Raw genomic sequence first — 15,377 nt, forward strand, 5'->3', positions numbered from 1 at the left:
GGGCGGCTCTCCTGCCTCCCTGCTGTGCTCACTGCTGTGGCTGTGCCCGTGAGGCCAGAGGACGTGGCAGATATCGGTCTGATCAGATTGCTCCCACTGGGAGCACTGCAAATGCCCCAAGGTCTGCGTCGGCATCTGCACTGGGCAGTGGTGAAAGGGGTGTCGATGCTGGACTCTTGAGATGGCCAGGGCAGCTGCTTCGGGAGGGCCGAAGGCGGGAGCCCCTGCGGGGCTGCACGTACCTCCTCGGGGCTGCCTGTCCCTCCCCCAGCCCGGGGTCTGTCCGTGCTGCAGCTCTGCTCTCCCACACGCAGCCTGGGCCCTGGGGACAGTTGAGGCCCTCCCTGTGCTCTGCAGCTGGTGGCCGGGAGCCCGGCCGGCCCTTCTGGGAAGGAGCAGCTCCGGCTGTTTCTCACCTTCCCGGAGGAGCCCCAGCCAGGGGCTGCGGGGGGCAGGCGGCTCTGTGGCGGGGGCTGCCTTGGGCTGCGTCCGGCCCAGCTCCGGCGGCAGGAACGTGCGCGTCGAGCCAGGCCCTGCCAGGGACAGGGCTCCCCGGCCCTCGCCCCCGCCTGTTATTTTTGGGAGATGAAAGAAGCACAGTTCCTTGGGGGTGCTGTGGCGAAGGGCGGCCGGGAGCTGCGCTCCTCCCGCCCCGGAGAACAGGCCTCCTTTCAGGCTGCCCTGGCCTCGCCAGAGGAATTTGCTCCCCCGGCAAGGCCCAGCCGGCTGCTCGCAGGGGAAATAGCTGAGACGCCGGGCGGCGTTTCTCACATAGCTGCTCCGCAGCGCTGACCGCAGGGCTTTCCACCGCCTGGAGCCGCCGGCTGCCCCTCGCCTCCCCCCGGGCCTGGGGAAGAGGCGTCTGTCCCGCGGCAGCGTGGAGGTGGCCGAAGCTGCCTCTGTGCTGCTCCCTGCTGCAGGCGGGACCCGAGTGTCCGCCTGGGCTGCGAGAGCTGCAGGAGACGGGGAGTCCCTGCCTTTGCCCTGGGGTTGTGTCTGAGCGTCTCTGCCCCTGCCTCTGCTGGGCTCTGCTCCCTCCACACCAGTCGAGCCCATCTCTACTGCAGTGTAGAGACTGCAGTGCTCGTGGGTTGCAGCCTCGTGGTGGGATTTCTGCTCAGTAACGTCGGCATCGCAGCTGCTGTGGGGGAAGCAGCACTTCACCACATTCCTGCTGTGCCCGGGTGGCCCCTCTGGTGCAGTGCTGTGGGGCTGTGCCAGGCCAGAGCAGCAACACCAGGGCTCCTCCTGGCCCCTTCCTCCCACCCACCCGGGCTTCTCCCAGGACTGGTACCGTCTTCCTCTAGCCCAGCACTGGCCGGGGTGGTGCAAGCAGCTGCCGGGGTGCTGGTGTGAGGCTGGTCCTTGCCCGGGCAGGGGGGAGCTTCCCTGGGCCGTGTGGGTATTGGAGGGGGGTGCACGGGATGGGGGGCAGCTCCCACACTGTGCCGTGTCTGCCGGCCAGCCCTGCAGCATGAGCTGTGCTGTGTCTCCCAGTCCTGCTAGGCTCCTCGTCCCACCCCAGGGAAGAGCCAGCAGCCGTTGGGGAAATAGAACTTAACTTTATAGAGAAAATAAAATTACAGCTAAGAGATGGGTGTGGGAACCGCTGCCGGGCGGCTGGAGGCAGTGCTGCCAGGGCACGGCAGCCACACCATCCTCGGGGGACAAGGGGCTCCCTGGGCTTGGCCAGGGCTGTGCAGGGGTGCAAGTCCCTGCATGGGTGGTGAGTCCTGGGCCCTGCTGGGGCCAGCTGAGGGCAGAGCCCTGGGGAGGGCTGCAGGGGTGAGAGGAACTGGGGCAGAAGGAGGGAGCAGGAGGTGGGGCGCAGCTGGGACAGCAGGGACTGGGAGAGGAGGGGGGCGTGAGGTGGGTACAGGACCTCCCAGACTGTACCCATGTGCTGCAGCTCAGGGGACGTGGGCGGAGAGTCTTCTGGCCAGTGGTTGGGGTGGTGGCCCCAGGCTGGGAGGCGCAGGGGTGCAGCACCTCCAGCACCAGCTCCCTGAGGTGGGGAAGGGCAGCTGGTGACGGCGGGTCCCGGGCAGTCCCCAGCAGGACGCGGTGGCAGCGGTGCCGGGCATGAGGCCTCCCTGCCGGCCCCCCAGCAGCTTCCTCCCACCCGTGCAGGGTGAGGGAGGGAGATGCCCATCTCCCCTGGGGCCGGTGCACTATGAGATCTGGTTGTTGAGCTGACCCGGGTACTGCTCAAACCGCTTGTTGGCCTCCTCGCTGAGCGCATCGCCTGGGCGGGCAGAGGGCAAGAACTGTCAGCTCCGGCGCTGCACGTCGCCTGCCCCGCCAGCACCTCTGCTCCCACTGCAGCTGCCCCCAGGACCCCAGCCCCTGCCTCCCCGCGCCAGCCCGGCCAGAGTGCCACCCGCCCCCTCGCTGCCCTCCTCCTGGGGCACGCCTGCCGGGACACCCCCGCCCCAGTGTGCCCTCAGCCCCCCGTGCCGCCTCCCGGGGCTGTTACCGATGTGGCAGCTGTGCACCCAGATGCGGTGCCCGTCGTACTTGCAGTTGCATTTCATGGCGTTGTTGGTGAAGTCACTCTCTGCCACCTCGAAGTTGGGGTTGATCACGACCTGTGGGGCACTGACAGTGAGGGTCGCAGCCCCCACACCTTGTCAGCTCGACCTTCCCAGCCTCGGTGGAGCTGCTGCCTGCGACACGGCCCCCAGCGCCCCAGCCCCAGCAGGACTTGTCTCCCTGGCTGCAGAGGGATGTGCTGGAGGGCTCCGAGGAGTCGCTGGCTGCCACTGGGGTGGGGCAGCCCTGTCACTGTGCACTGTGCACCCACGAGCAGTGTTGCTCAGAGCAGGGAAACCTGGGCTGACACACGCCTGAGCAGTTCCCACACAAGCCCTGCAGGTCTCTGGGCACAAGGACGGGCACCATCCCACACCGGCGCGCACCCCACCAGCCCCACCGTGCTCCAGCCTGCTCAGAGAAGGGAGGAGAGGGCTGGGTGGCTGGGGCACGAGGAGAGCTGGGGGTGCGGGGCAGAGGCGGGGTGCACGTGGGAGGGTTGCAAGAGGGGCCAGGGCGGCTCAGCTGCAGCACCTGCAGGATGTAGTTGCCTGGCTTGACATCAGTGATGTCGATCCACTGGCAGTCGATGTCGTGCCTGTAGAGGTCCCAGCAGCCCACGGTGATGCCTTGCTCCCCAAAGTTGGCACACTCGTACCGCTTGGCCACGTCTGCAGGCGGGAAGAGAGCATGGCTCATCCCTGCTGCAGCCCCCCCCCATGCCGCCCCCCGCATCGCCTGGCCCCAGCATGGGCAGCCCCATGGCAGGGACACAGGCAGGGACGGGGCCGCAAAGCCTCGTGGCGCCCACCTTCCTCACACTCGGTGTCCTCAAGGCAGAAGCTGGCCTTGTGTCCCTCTGCCACCTTGGTGCCGTTGGGGGTCAGGATGTCATAGTGGGTGAAGATGTCCATGCTGTGGTAGTGCCTGCAAGAGGGAGCCCGTGGCGCCCCGGCTGCACCAGTGCCCGGACGCTGGGGAGCTTAGGGCGGAGGAGGTGACCCACGCCAGGCCCCCCCCCCCTCCTCCGCCTGCCCAGCCCCTCGCTGTCGGGGAAGGTCCTTACAGCCCCTGTTCTGAGGCCACAGCGCTGCAAGGTCGGGCAGAGCTCAGTCCTGCCCTGGGAGGGGACACGGCTGTCCCCAGCCAGATGGCACAGGGAAGCGGGGGGCTCAGCTGCAGGGCACAGTCTGCAGCCCCATCCCTGCCCAGCCCCAGCACTGCTCATCCAGGGACAGCCCTGAGCCAAAGCAGGTAAAATTGGACCCTGGGCAGCAGAAGGTGCCTCTCCCGGTGTACCCTCACCTGGAGTCACCCTCGCCTGGCCCACCGCAGCAGCACCATCACCCTTTCCCCAGCCCAGGCTGTTCCCTGGCCTGTCCCTGCCCGTGCTGTGCACCCACCGGTGACACTCATGCCAGACCCAGGAGTGCCGGCCGGCCTTGGGGCGGAAGTCGGCGCGGCCGTTGTTGTGGATCTGGGAGGAGAAGCGGAGCAGGCGACGGTGCCCGTAGGGCCAGTTGGCCAGGCGGGCTGAGCTGGAGAGGCAGTTCTCCTCGGCGGCGCAGTACAGCATGTGCAGCGGCCGGTCCTCGATGTACGCCGTCTCCTGCACCAGCGGGGCGTGCAGCAGGAGGTCGGAGGCAGCTGGGGAGCAGGCAGCGGCTCAGGGACAGGTGCTCACCCCAGTGCTCAGCAGCAGCAGGGACGGGGCGAGCGCCCTGCGTAGGCAGGGCTGCATCAGCCGGGGGGGATGCGAGCCCTCCCAATCAGCTGGGCACAGGCTGACCCTGCAGCCCAGTCTTCTGCAAACCCCATGGCCCGGATCCCCGTTGCTCACAGCCCCTTCATCTGCAGCCCCTGGCCCCACAGCACCATCCCCTGCAGACCCCGCCGCCCGCAGGCCCTGCCGCCGCTCACTCTCGGAGCAGATGACCCCCGCGGCGAAGCGTGTGCCCGTGTTCCTGCAGTTCAGGCTGGTGCCGTGGTGCTGGCAGTGGCTCAGGGACATCTCATGACCGGTGCACTTCACCCCGCTCAGCACCATCTCCGTCACGTTGCTGGCGTCCCAGTACCAGGTCTCCTGGGGAGAGGGCAAGACAGGGTGGGTGGCAGGGCTGGCTGCCGTGGGTGCCCCAGCTCCCACACGCCCAGGCTGCAGCCAGCACCCCCCCCATGGCGCAGCCCTGCCCACGCGCCCAGGCTGCCCGCAAGGGTCCCGTCCCGCGGCACAGAGCAGCCACGGCCCTTTGCCTCCATATGGCCCCACGGCCGCCCGGGAAGTGCTGGTGCCTGCGCTCGCTGAGGGGGCCACCGGGGGCCTCCCGGCCGGCACCTACCGTCAGCGCGTGCAGGGAGTAGCCCAGGCCGAGCTGGCGACAGGCCACCATCGCCTCCTTGGTGGTCCAGCCGTCGCTGCACACCATGCCCCACTTACTGCCTCGCTTCACCTCCACGCGGCCCTCAAACGCCGTCCTCCCGCCGGCCAGGCGGATCTGCGGGGAAGCCCTGGGGCCGTGAGCAGGCACCCCGCACCCTGCCGCCTCCCGTCCCGTCCCCATCCTGTCCCTGTCCCCATCCCCACGGAGCAGTGGTGGTGGTGGCTCGCTGCCCTGGGCAAGCTGGCGCTGGCACCTACTTGTAAGCCGTGGTTAGCGAATCCCAGACCCAGCTGGCGGCAGGCCACCATCGCCTCCAGCGTACCCCAGCCTTCACCGCAGACCAGACCCCAGCGGGGCTGGTCCCCGTCGGCAGCCCCCACCGCCACCTCGACCCGCCCCTCGAAGCGGCTCCGGCCCCCACTCAGCCGAATCTGCAGAGAAAGGCAGTGGCAGCAGCACCATCACAAGTGATGCTCCCGCTGCTGGGCTGCATCCCGCAGGAGGGTGCTCCCCAGCGCCCGTCCCGCAGCGGCTGCAGCTGCCCCATCCCCGGTGCTGCAGCACCCCAGCTGGCCCTGGGCTGGGGGCTTCGGGGCACGCAGGGACATGGCAGCTAGGAGCCGAGCAGAGCCAGGCACGGCTTTGGTCAGCAGGGAATTCACCAAAAAATGGGACGTTTGGGGCCAAGAAATTGCTTGTGAGTTTAGGAATTGTCTCACCAAAGCAGAGATAATGGTTCATTTTGAAATGGCATTCTCATTTCAGAAATGACAGGTATGAGAGAGTTAAAAATTATTAAAAAGCCCAAAGCAGATGAAACGACAGGCCAGGGCAAACAGGAACACGTGGCTCCATTTGCTCATTTCATCACCAGTAAAAAAAAATCTCTTGGTTGTCCCACAGCGATTTTTTTTTTTTTTTTTCTAGTGCTTCTGCTGGGGAGCTGGCAGGGGCTGGCAGCAGGGAGAGCAGCAGGGAGCAGCTGCCCCACACCACTCCATGCAGTGGGGCACCACAGGGTGCCTGGAGCCCCCGGTGGCCTTCCTTCTACCTCTCTCCTCCCAGGGGCAGCTTGGGCCTCCCACCCGCAAAATCCCCAAGCCCCCCAGGACAGCCCTTGCCTCAGACCAGGGGGAAATGTGTGGGGTGCAATGGAGCACAGAGGAGGAGAGATGATGGGGCATCCTACAGCGGTCCCGTGGGCCCTCCCCCAGCACCCCGCTCCGGTGGCCCCGAAGCCAGGAGTCATCAGGCACCGTGGCCCCACGGATGCCGGCAGCCCCCCCGCGGTGCGCACCAGGGTCTCGTAGCCCATGTAGGGGATGTTGCAGCGGACGGCCGCATCCTCCGTGTGCTTGCAGTCCTCCTGCGTGATGTTCTTGAAGGGGCAGCTCCAGAGGGACTTCTCGGTGCCCAGGCACTGCACCTCGTTTATGTGGATGGGCCCCGTCCCTGCCGGGGGGGTAGCAGGACTCAGGGCCCAGGGACGGCCATAATCATCCTGTCCCCGTGGCTGCCCTTGCTCCTCGGCATGCATTGAGGGAGGCTGGCGCGCTCTCACCCCCACAGCTGCTGCCCAGGGCAGCACGGTCAAGTGGCCACAGTCCCCTGGGGATGCTCGGGGCAAGACCTGCGCTGCTGCCCCCCAGCCGAGTAGAGCCTTGCACCCGGACAAGCCCCTCGTCCACAGGCCCAGGAGGGCGATGCCTGGCCCCTCCACCCCAGCACCCTCACCTTGGCCCATGCGTGCCCCGGTGAGGGCCTCCTTGGCGCTGCCGAAGCCCAGCTCGCGGCACACCACGCTGGCTGACAGCAGGTTCCAGCGGTCGTCACAGATCGTGCCCCACTCGCTGCTCTTGAGCACCTCAACGCGTCCCTCGCCGACCTTCGCACCACCCTTCAGCCGGATCCGTGGCTGCAGGGGAGCAGGGTCAGGGCACAGTAGGGGACAGCACAGCACGGTACGGCGCGGTGCTGAATGGCACAGCACGGCATGGCACGGGGTGGCACAACACAGCACAGCACAGAGGTTGCTGGCCGTGCCTCTGGGATGTGCAGGGACAGGACACCGCTCCCGCCTCCTGCTCCATGCGTTGGTCACCCAGGGACCTGCTCACCCACTCTCAAGTGCAGCCGCGGGGACAGAGCCCACCAGCAGGGCAGCGGCTGGCTGTAGGCCACCGCAGGACTGGACCCCCTCCCTGCAGGGCTCACCTGGCCCTGCTGCTGTTGGCGCTGCTTCTTCTTGTGGGCATTGCCAGTGGCGAAGAGGGGCCCAGGCACGCAGCTGACGACGGCAGGCATGCCAGCCCCGCAGGTGGCCGAGGTGTTGCCCCGGTAGAACTCGAAGGCACACATGGAGAGGTGCACCTCCGTCCCCGTGCAGGACACAGAGTGCAGACGGTAGTTGAGCTGCTGCCGCTCCGTGAACAGCCTGCAAAGAGAGAGGAGCCCTGAGACACAGCCAGCACGGCCAGCCGGCAGCGGAGGGGTCGACGGTCACCCTGCTTGCGGCTGCACTCGCTGTCCGAGCCCCTTGCACTGTCCCCCGGGAGAGCCACGCTGTGCCCGCAGGTGCCCACCCCTCGCCTGCCCCACGTCCCCAGCAGCACGGGGACACGCACAGCTCCGGTGGGGCTCAGCAGGGCTCCTGGCACTCAGGCTCTCCAGTGGAGCCATTTACCTCTTCTTCGACCCTACGTCCTCCCTGCGCTTTTGTTTAGGCTGAGATTTGGAGGCCAGCCTGGAAAACAGAAAACAACCATCAAGGAGCCTGGGGCCTCGGGCTGTCACCTCCGCCGGCTGCAGCGACACGGGGAGCACAGCCTGCCCGGCTTTAACCGAACACTGAACTGGACACGTTGGCCCCCCAGAGAGACTCATGCAAGTCCCCTTCGCGTCACGCATGGGTGCAACCGCATCATCTGCTGCCAGCAATGCAACACAACTGCCCTCCACAGCAGTGGTGCAGTTTCCTGCCCACATCCCACCAGGAAACCGTGCCGGATGCAGCAACATCCCGTGCTGCCTTGTCACGCAGCAGAAGATCAAACACCAGCGGCAATGATTTGATCTGTCGGGTACAAGTGAGGTGTGCCCATGTCCTCGTCCAGACATCAGACACCGTCACTGTGCTGTGCTCCAAGTGGAGCAGGACGCCCAGCAAGCACAGCACCAAGCAAGCGGGGCAGGCGGCAGGTGCTCTCCCCCATGCCACAGGCATGGTGAGACTCGCTGCAGGCTTGTGAGGACCCACTGCCAGTGAGGGGAGCTCCCCGGGCACACGCTGAGCAGTGCAGGGAAGAGGAGGCTGCCCTGTAGGTACAGTCCCAACACGCTCAAATGCTTTGCTTCACTCCATTCGGGGAGAAAGATGCTGAGCAGGGCCAAAACCCCAGGGACCACAAGAAGTGAAGAGCGTCGTGCCCCAAAACAGGGCAGGGCACTGACACCCCCCAGGGACAAGGCAAAAACCAAGCCTGGCAACTGACCCTGTGGGCCAGTGGCAGGTTCACGTCAGCCCACACAGCCCAGCGAGCCCCAGGCCACAGCACGGGGCTGCCAGAAGCCGGGATTCAAACGGCCAGCCAGAGGACAGCAGCACCTGTTCACACTCATGAAACCACATCTCGACTCTGCACCCGGTGCTGGGCCCCCAGTACAAGACGGACACCAGCTAAGCGGTGTGAGCCCTGGGGAGAGCCAACAAGACAGCTGGGGCAGGAGGACACGGGGGCGCGGGGCTGCTCCAGCCTGGGGCTGAGATGGCTCCAGGGGGCTCTGGAAGCAGCTGACCTGCACCCGCAAGGGGCTGTCAGGGAGCCAGAGCCCGGCTCGTCCAGCCGTGGGGGCGAAGAGCTCGAGAGAAAACAGGCATGATGATGGGCAACGCGAGGTTCAGATCTGGTGTAAGGAAAACTGTTCAGCATTGGAGCAGAGGCCACGAGGCTGTGGGATCTCCATCCTTGGAGGTTTTCAAAAGCCAACTGGATGAAGTCCTGGGCTTACCCACAGCTGGCCCTGCTCCATGTGGGGGATTGGGCCAGGACTGCCCGAGATCCCTTCTAGCCTGGATTAGCTTGTGACCCCACATATGACTGCAGCCCTGCAGCCCCAAATTGATCAGCCCTGGCAAACCAGCATGTGGCTTTCAGGAGGCAGTTCCTGCTCCAGGCAGAGGGAAGGCAACAGACTGCAGCATCATGGACTTTGCAAAGCATTTCACCCAGTGCTGCAGGGGGAATACCCACTCATTGGAAAAGGGGCAGTCGGCACCAAACCAGACCAGTAACAGCACGTTGCAGGGAGGGGGACCTGTGGGGGGGGTGTCTGAGGAGACTCCACCAGCTGACCCCATCTGGATTTCCATCACCAGCGCAGGCATGGCTGCAGGAGCTGGCAAGGACGATTGTTGCGGACGCAAAGCTGGGAAGTAATGAAGAGCTCACAACGGGTCCAGAGTGTAGGGCACCTTCGGCACCAGGGAAGGTGGTGGGACCCAGGCAAGGTTGTGTGCTGGGGGCAGAGCAATGTCTCCGTGCAGCAGTGGGCTCAGGTGAGAGGTGCCATGCCATAACCCAGAGAGGATGAGCTCTGGCTCACTACACCCACCACCAAATCCAGCAGCAGGTTCAGGGATGGAGGGAAAGGGCAGCCAGACTATCCCCTGGGACTGGCAGAAAAGCAGCAACAGCGAGTGGGCAGAGGGTGCAAGAGATCCTGAGCAGATGCAGCACTCAGGACAAGGCATGCCACACCGTGCCCATCCCCCTGGTGACCAGCACTGCGAGCACTGCTGAGCAAGTGCTCTCATGCCCGCGCCAGCCCACCCTGTGGGGAATGGAGGGGCGCACAGCCTTCCCAGCTTCCCCACTGCTGCTTTCTGCAGAAAGCAGCCCATTTCCACAGCCCTCCCTCCCCATCCGCCAGGAGAGACGGCTCCGCTCCAAGGCCTCCTGGTCCCCGCGGGGTCGCAGCACAGGACGCAGCAGCCCTCTCTGCACCTCCCAGGGGGTCCTGCCCACGGTGGGTCTGCGCCACAGACCCTGCGCCCCGAGCCAGGACTCCTGCCCGGTGTGCGGGGTGGGGGCTGCCCTGTCTGGGGCACGGCCGGCCTGGGAGGAAGATTGTCTCTCATGAGGGACAGGGGACCCCGGCACGCACAGGCAATCCCACTGGCGTGGGGTTTGTCCTGCCTGTCCAGCACAGCTTGGGCCCTCGGTCTGCTCCGTCCGGATCTGTCTGTGCTGGGATCCGTTACGGCAGCAGAGACCGGTGGGGCCGGACAGCCCAGCTCTGCCAAGGGCTCAGCAGACGGGGCGCCCCGGCCCCTTACCTGCTGCCCGGACTCGGGCTGCGGCCCTTCATCCCAGCTGCGCGCCCCAATCGCCTGCAGGAGCAACACCGCAGCTGCCCGGTCAGGAGCGCCGGGCACCGCGCTGGGCACCACACCGTGAGCAGCGTGTCCGTGCCTACGCCCCCGCACCCCTTGCTCGGGCCGTGGTGCTGCTGGAGCACCCCCACCCAGCTCGGCTGCAAACCTCCCCTCAGGATGGGGACCCCCACACTCCCCGCTGGAGGGAAATGTGGAGGTGCGCCACTGCCAGGGAGCAAAAGCTGCCACCTTGGAGCAGCCTCTGCAGCAATGCACAGGGCAGGTGGGCAGCCATGGCCCCCCAGCCATGCCGTGGCCACCCAGCTTGGTCAGCCAGTGCCCATACGGCCAGCTGGGGCTCGGACTGGTGAGCAGCAGGGAGCGAGGGATGCTGGGGAGCCACAACGCCCAACAGCATGGCCCCCTGCTGTCCCCCCCAGCACTGCCCCGTGTCCCTGGCACCGTCCCCAGCTCTGCCCCAGCCCCGTGCCCCCAGCTCTGCTCTGACACCCCAGCCCCACGGGCTCCCTGCCGGCTTCACTCACTTGTAGAAGTTCCTGTTGACCTTCTTCTCAGCAGGGAAGCCCATCATGCCGCAGACGACGCGGCTGTTCTGGCTGTCCCAGCCCTCATCGCAGATCTGCGCCCAGCCATCCTTGTAGCGGACCTCCACGATGCCCTCCGTCACCGGCAGCTGCCTCCGGGCCCCAGACACCACCGGCCGCAGGCGGACCTCCTCCACGTGGCTCTGCTCAGTCTGCAGGACACAGGCCAGCCCAGGCTTGCACTTCACCCCACTGCCCCGGCTCCCCGCCAGCCCTTTCCCAGAGATGCCCCGAGGATGCTGGCACCCGCAGGAGATGGGGTCCCCAGGCCCAGGTGGGGAACAGCGACAGCCAGGTTCTGCATCCCTGCAGGCCACATCCAATGGCCCTGTGTGGCCAAGGACCTAATCCCACCCTGTGTAGCCAGTGCCCCATGTCTCCCTGGCCCCCAAGTGCATCTCCTGGGAGTGCAGCCAGGACGGCCAGTGGTCACCTCGGGATCCTGTGTGCCCAGACCACCTCACGCCCGGGCACCCACTCAGAGCAGGATGGCAGCAGGGGGTGCCGGGACACTGGGCACAGCCTGCAGGACATGGCCCCAGCTCCCCTCGCTTTGCAGGAGACCTGGCATCCCGTGCCCCAAGCTGTGCCCTGTCCCCACACCCAAGCCACGTCCTGAGCAGAGCCTCATCCTCCGCAGACACTGTGGCTAGGAGGGACAGGGGCCCCAGCTGGGATCGCAAGGGCAGTCACGAGAGCTGGTCAGAGAAACAGCCTTGAAGAGAGAAACAGAGAGAGGGAGAGGCCAAGCGTGCTGGAGGAGTGCGGTGTGGAGGAGCAGGTCTGGGACCGAGGGTCCCCAGCAGGCAGGAGAAAGAAGAAAACAGGCTGCAGAGGCGCGAGACAGGCACCTGGCACAGAGAAAAGCTGCTGGGGGATGCGTCAGCTCGGGATGCTCAGGGGAGGCCGTGGCAGCACTGCGCTCGCAGGCAGGGCAGGGAGAGATGTGCCTGCTGCAGTGCTGGCTGCTCCCTGTGGCCCTGGAGCCGGATTGGGCTGGGTGCACCCCAGGGAAACAGGTGCTCATGCGGCGCAGGGGCACTGCGGGTCCAGGGAGCCAGGGCAGTGCGGGAGCACATTCCCCCCTCCACAGGGAGATGGGGACAGCCTGTGTGCCAGGGCTAAGGCTATGGGAGCCTGCCAGTGTGTGGTGGGGAAGCTGCCTCCCCACTCTTCAGGGAGGACTGAGGCCAGGCAGGGGTGCCCCATAGCAGGGCTGCCCCATGGCAGTGCTCCGCACAGCTGGCTCTGCGGGACACTGCGCAGCCATCTGCCCACCCTGGCCAGCAGCTCCCTCACCTCGATGATGTTGGAGTCCTTGAAGCCTGGGATGCGCTCATCTTTGCAGATGACACCAGCATCTTCCTCATGGCTGCAGTCACTGTTCCCCCAGCCCCGGTGTTTGCAGTCCCCAATGCTCTTCTCGCCTCCGGCACAATTCACGTTGTCCAGCCAGATCCGCCCTGCCAGACACCAGGGCCAGGGGTGAGGGGGGTCCAAGCCCACGCAGCATCCCCCAGGAGCAGGGAAGGTGCCCGTGGAGCACGGCCAGGGACCATGCAGGCGTACAGCACGAGTGTGGATGTTGGGCTGGGGGCAGCCCTCCCTTGGCACAAAGCTAAGTCCAGCGAAATGCCAAGAGTAAAGCCCTGAGTGAGGGATCTGCAGATGGGGAGGTTCCACTTCCCGAAGGGGCTGCTCTGCCAGACATAAAGCCCTCACCTAACATGTGCCCCGGGGTCTGCACAGCATCTCACCTGCAGCACAGCCTGCTACACCTCTGCACCGCATGCCCGCACCAGCCTGGACCTGCAGCCCATACACCACCCAGGGTCACGCTCAGCCCCGCAGCTCTAGTGCATGCCTGCAACCGCCCTACGCCCTGGGTCATGCACAGCAGCTCACACACAAACGCGCAGCTTCCCAGCCCACTTTGCATGTGCACGCACGCACATGTGCACACGCACACGCGCACACATGCTGCCACACGTGGCAAACACAAGACCTGCCTGCCCCCGCCCCACCAACAGCGCCTGCAGACCCGCTGTGGCACACACCGCCCCATGGCAGCAGGCTGACAAGCAGCCCCAGCCAGGCTGGCCCCAGCCATGCAGTGTGGGGGGCTGCGCCCACCGCCCCTCTCTTACCAACGCCTTTGCCGTACTTGGCGCTGTGGGTCCAGCCAGTGGCAGCCACAAAGCCGAGGTGCCGGCACAGCACGTGCGCGTTGGCCAGCGTGAAGTCGTCGTCGCAGATGGTGCCCCACTCGTCGTTGTAGAAGACCTCGACACGGCCCTCATTGTGCTTGCGCGGGTAGCCAGCCAGGCGAAACTTCAGCTGGGGTCCGGGGGGGTGCGTGGGGCCTGGGGGGGTGGGCTGGGCGCTGCCCACCCACAGCCACACACTGCTCAGCAGCACCAGCAGCTCCTGCCATGCCCACACGCCACAGCTTCCCATGGCAGCTTGGCTCTGCAAGGGCAGAAAGGGACAGGGTGTGCGGGACGCACGCGCTGCGCTGAAACACCGGCTCCCCTCCTCCAGCCCCGTGCTGGTTAAACCCCTGCTCACAGGCAGCTCCGCTCAGCACCAGCACACCCGTCCCAGGCTGGAGCCAGCCCGCTCTCGCTGCCCACTGGGTGCCTTCCGCACGCAGCCCCCTGCACACCCCGGTGCAGGCTCTGCCCAGCGCCCCCCAGCACCTCGCACCCCTCCGCCAGTGGCTGCTACTGAAATCCCACCGCACCACCGGGTCGCATCTCCTGCGGCACAGGGCAGTGACGGCAGACAGGCAGAGGGGTGTGCGTCCCCCAGTAGAGCCAGCTGGAAAGGAGGGGGCTCGGCTGCCAGAGCAGAGGGAGCTGGGACAGGACCAGGGCCTGGGAAAGCCCGGCTGGACCGACCAGGAGCTTGATCCACCACGAGCAATGTAACGGCTGCTGTGGGGCTGCTGGCCCACGCTCCTGCCTCCTGGGAGGAGCAAGGCAGCCGGAGCCTTTCACATTCCTCAGTGCAGCATCTCTCAGCCCTCCAGTAACATCTGCGGCTCCCTGAATACCTGAGGGAGATGTGGTATGCCTGCACTGGTCCCATTGGCAAACGGTGAAAATACCTCTCTGTGAACCGCCCTCCCTTCCCAGTGCACCATTGCCATTTATCCCGTCAGGGACCATTTAACCCCGCGGGTGCCACAGCAGCCCAAGAACAGCATTTGTGCACGGGCGGTGCCAGCCCTGCTCCAGGCTGTGCTTTTCACGGCAAAGCTCCGATGCTCACCAGCAACGCCAGCATGGCGACCCGCCTGCCTCCCGCTGCCACAGCCTCACATCACCCTTCCAGCCAGTCCCTTCCAGGGGTGGGAAAGCACACCCCCAAACCTGGGAGCCTCCAGAACAGGCCCACTAGAAACATGTCTCTGCACCCTACACCCCCCACCTCGACAGCAGATCCCGCACGCCGCACTCACACAGATTGTGCTTGTCGTTGCACAACGTTAAAAAGAACAAGGTCTGGCTTACCCACACGCAGGGGTGATTTAAGACCCCAATGTTTAGCTACGGGGTTACAGAGGAAGGAAAACAAATGCAAACCCTGCACAAGCTCCCGGTATGGGGCTGCGCCGCAGGGACCCTTCTCGCAGACCCTCCCCACGGTGCCAGCATGCTTCCTTAGCCAGCACGCTTCTCTGCGAGCCTTCCTCCCTGCTCTCACGGCTCGCTGCCTATGTGCCAGCTTGGTGGGATTGCAAGTGTGTATCGGAGCCTCCCCAGGGACCGCGGCTGCTCTTTACGTGCCACTGTAGGAGCCCCTTTCCCCTTAGCCTGGCTGGGTGTTGCCCCTTTGCTCCTGGCCCCTCGTCACCTGCAGGGTGACAGCAAGGTCCCTGCAGCAGCTTTGGGAAGGGTGTCCTCACAGAGTGAGGGGGCCGGAGAGTCACCCCTTGGACAGCACAGCCTCTCCAGGCAGGGTTTCTGCAGAGGCTGCACTAGCAGGCATCGGCCCCGCTCCTGCTCCGTTCACTTTTCCAGGTGATGGAGGACGGGTCCCCCCTCCAGCCTCTGGGAATGCCTCCTGGACCCCCAAGGTAGGGACGAACCAGGACGGTGTCCAGAGACAGCCCCTTTTCCATGCCCATCACACCAACAAAAAACACTGAAGGAGCCACCAAGAGCAGCGAGTCCCCTGGTGCCCGCAGGGATGCTCAGGGAGAGAGGGCAAGGGGTAGCCAGGACCAACACCACCGGGCCAGACCAACGCGAGACTCGGTGGTGGGAAACACGCCAACCCCCTTGGGGCAACCGCATCAGCTAGGGTCCATCTCTCTCCTCTGTCACAACCTGGGGCACGGGGGACACCACAGTGCTGATGGCAACACAGCAGCAGGCAGGAACGCGCCCCGGCTCAGGGCAGCCCACGAGCCCTGGGGTGGCGGGAGCCAGCTCTGGGCTCCCCACGCCTCAGCTGCCTCCTTTGGCACTGCGAGAACAA

The 15,377-nt window shown here is 65.9% G+C and overlaps 1 protein-coding gene across 2 annotated transcripts; it reads right to left on the reverse strand.

Moving 5' to 3' along the window:
• Positions 1 to 2,171: 2,171 nt before the first annotated feature.
• Positions 2,172 to 13,349, reverse strand: LOXL3 (lysyl oxidase like 3). 2 transcript variants are annotated; one of them, XM_086464112.1, is made up of 15 exons: positions 13,040 to 13,349; positions 12,192 to 12,355; positions 10,833 to 11,044; positions 7,597 to 7,656; positions 7,128 to 7,347; positions 6,648 to 6,828; positions 6,211 to 6,365; positions 5,171 to 5,344; positions 4,872 to 5,027; positions 4,453 to 4,615; positions 3,936 to 4,179; positions 3,344 to 3,459; positions 3,067 to 3,203; positions 2,477 to 2,588; positions 2,172 to 2,245 (listed from the first exon to the last, which is right to left on the reverse strand). In XM_086464112.1, exons 1-15 carry the CDS (start codon positions 13,347 to 13,349, stop codon positions 2,172 to 2,174), a joined length of 2,478 nt encoding a protein of 825 aa, XP_086320238.1. The 2 variants fall into 2 exon arrangements, with proteins under 2 accessions (XP_086320238.1, XP_086320239.1); XM_086464113.1 differs by lacking the exon at positions 5,171 to 5,344.
• Positions 13,350 to 15,377: the final 2,028 nt, after the last annotated feature.

This window comes from Leptosomus discolor, chromosome 4 (assembly GCF_034619465.1).
Source record: "Leptosomus discolor isolate bLepDis1 chromosome 4, bLepDis1.hap2, whole genome shotgun sequence".
Classification (NCBI taxonomy): domain Eukaryota; kingdom Metazoa; phylum Chordata; class Aves; order Leptosomiformes; family Leptosomidae; genus Leptosomus; species Leptosomus discolor.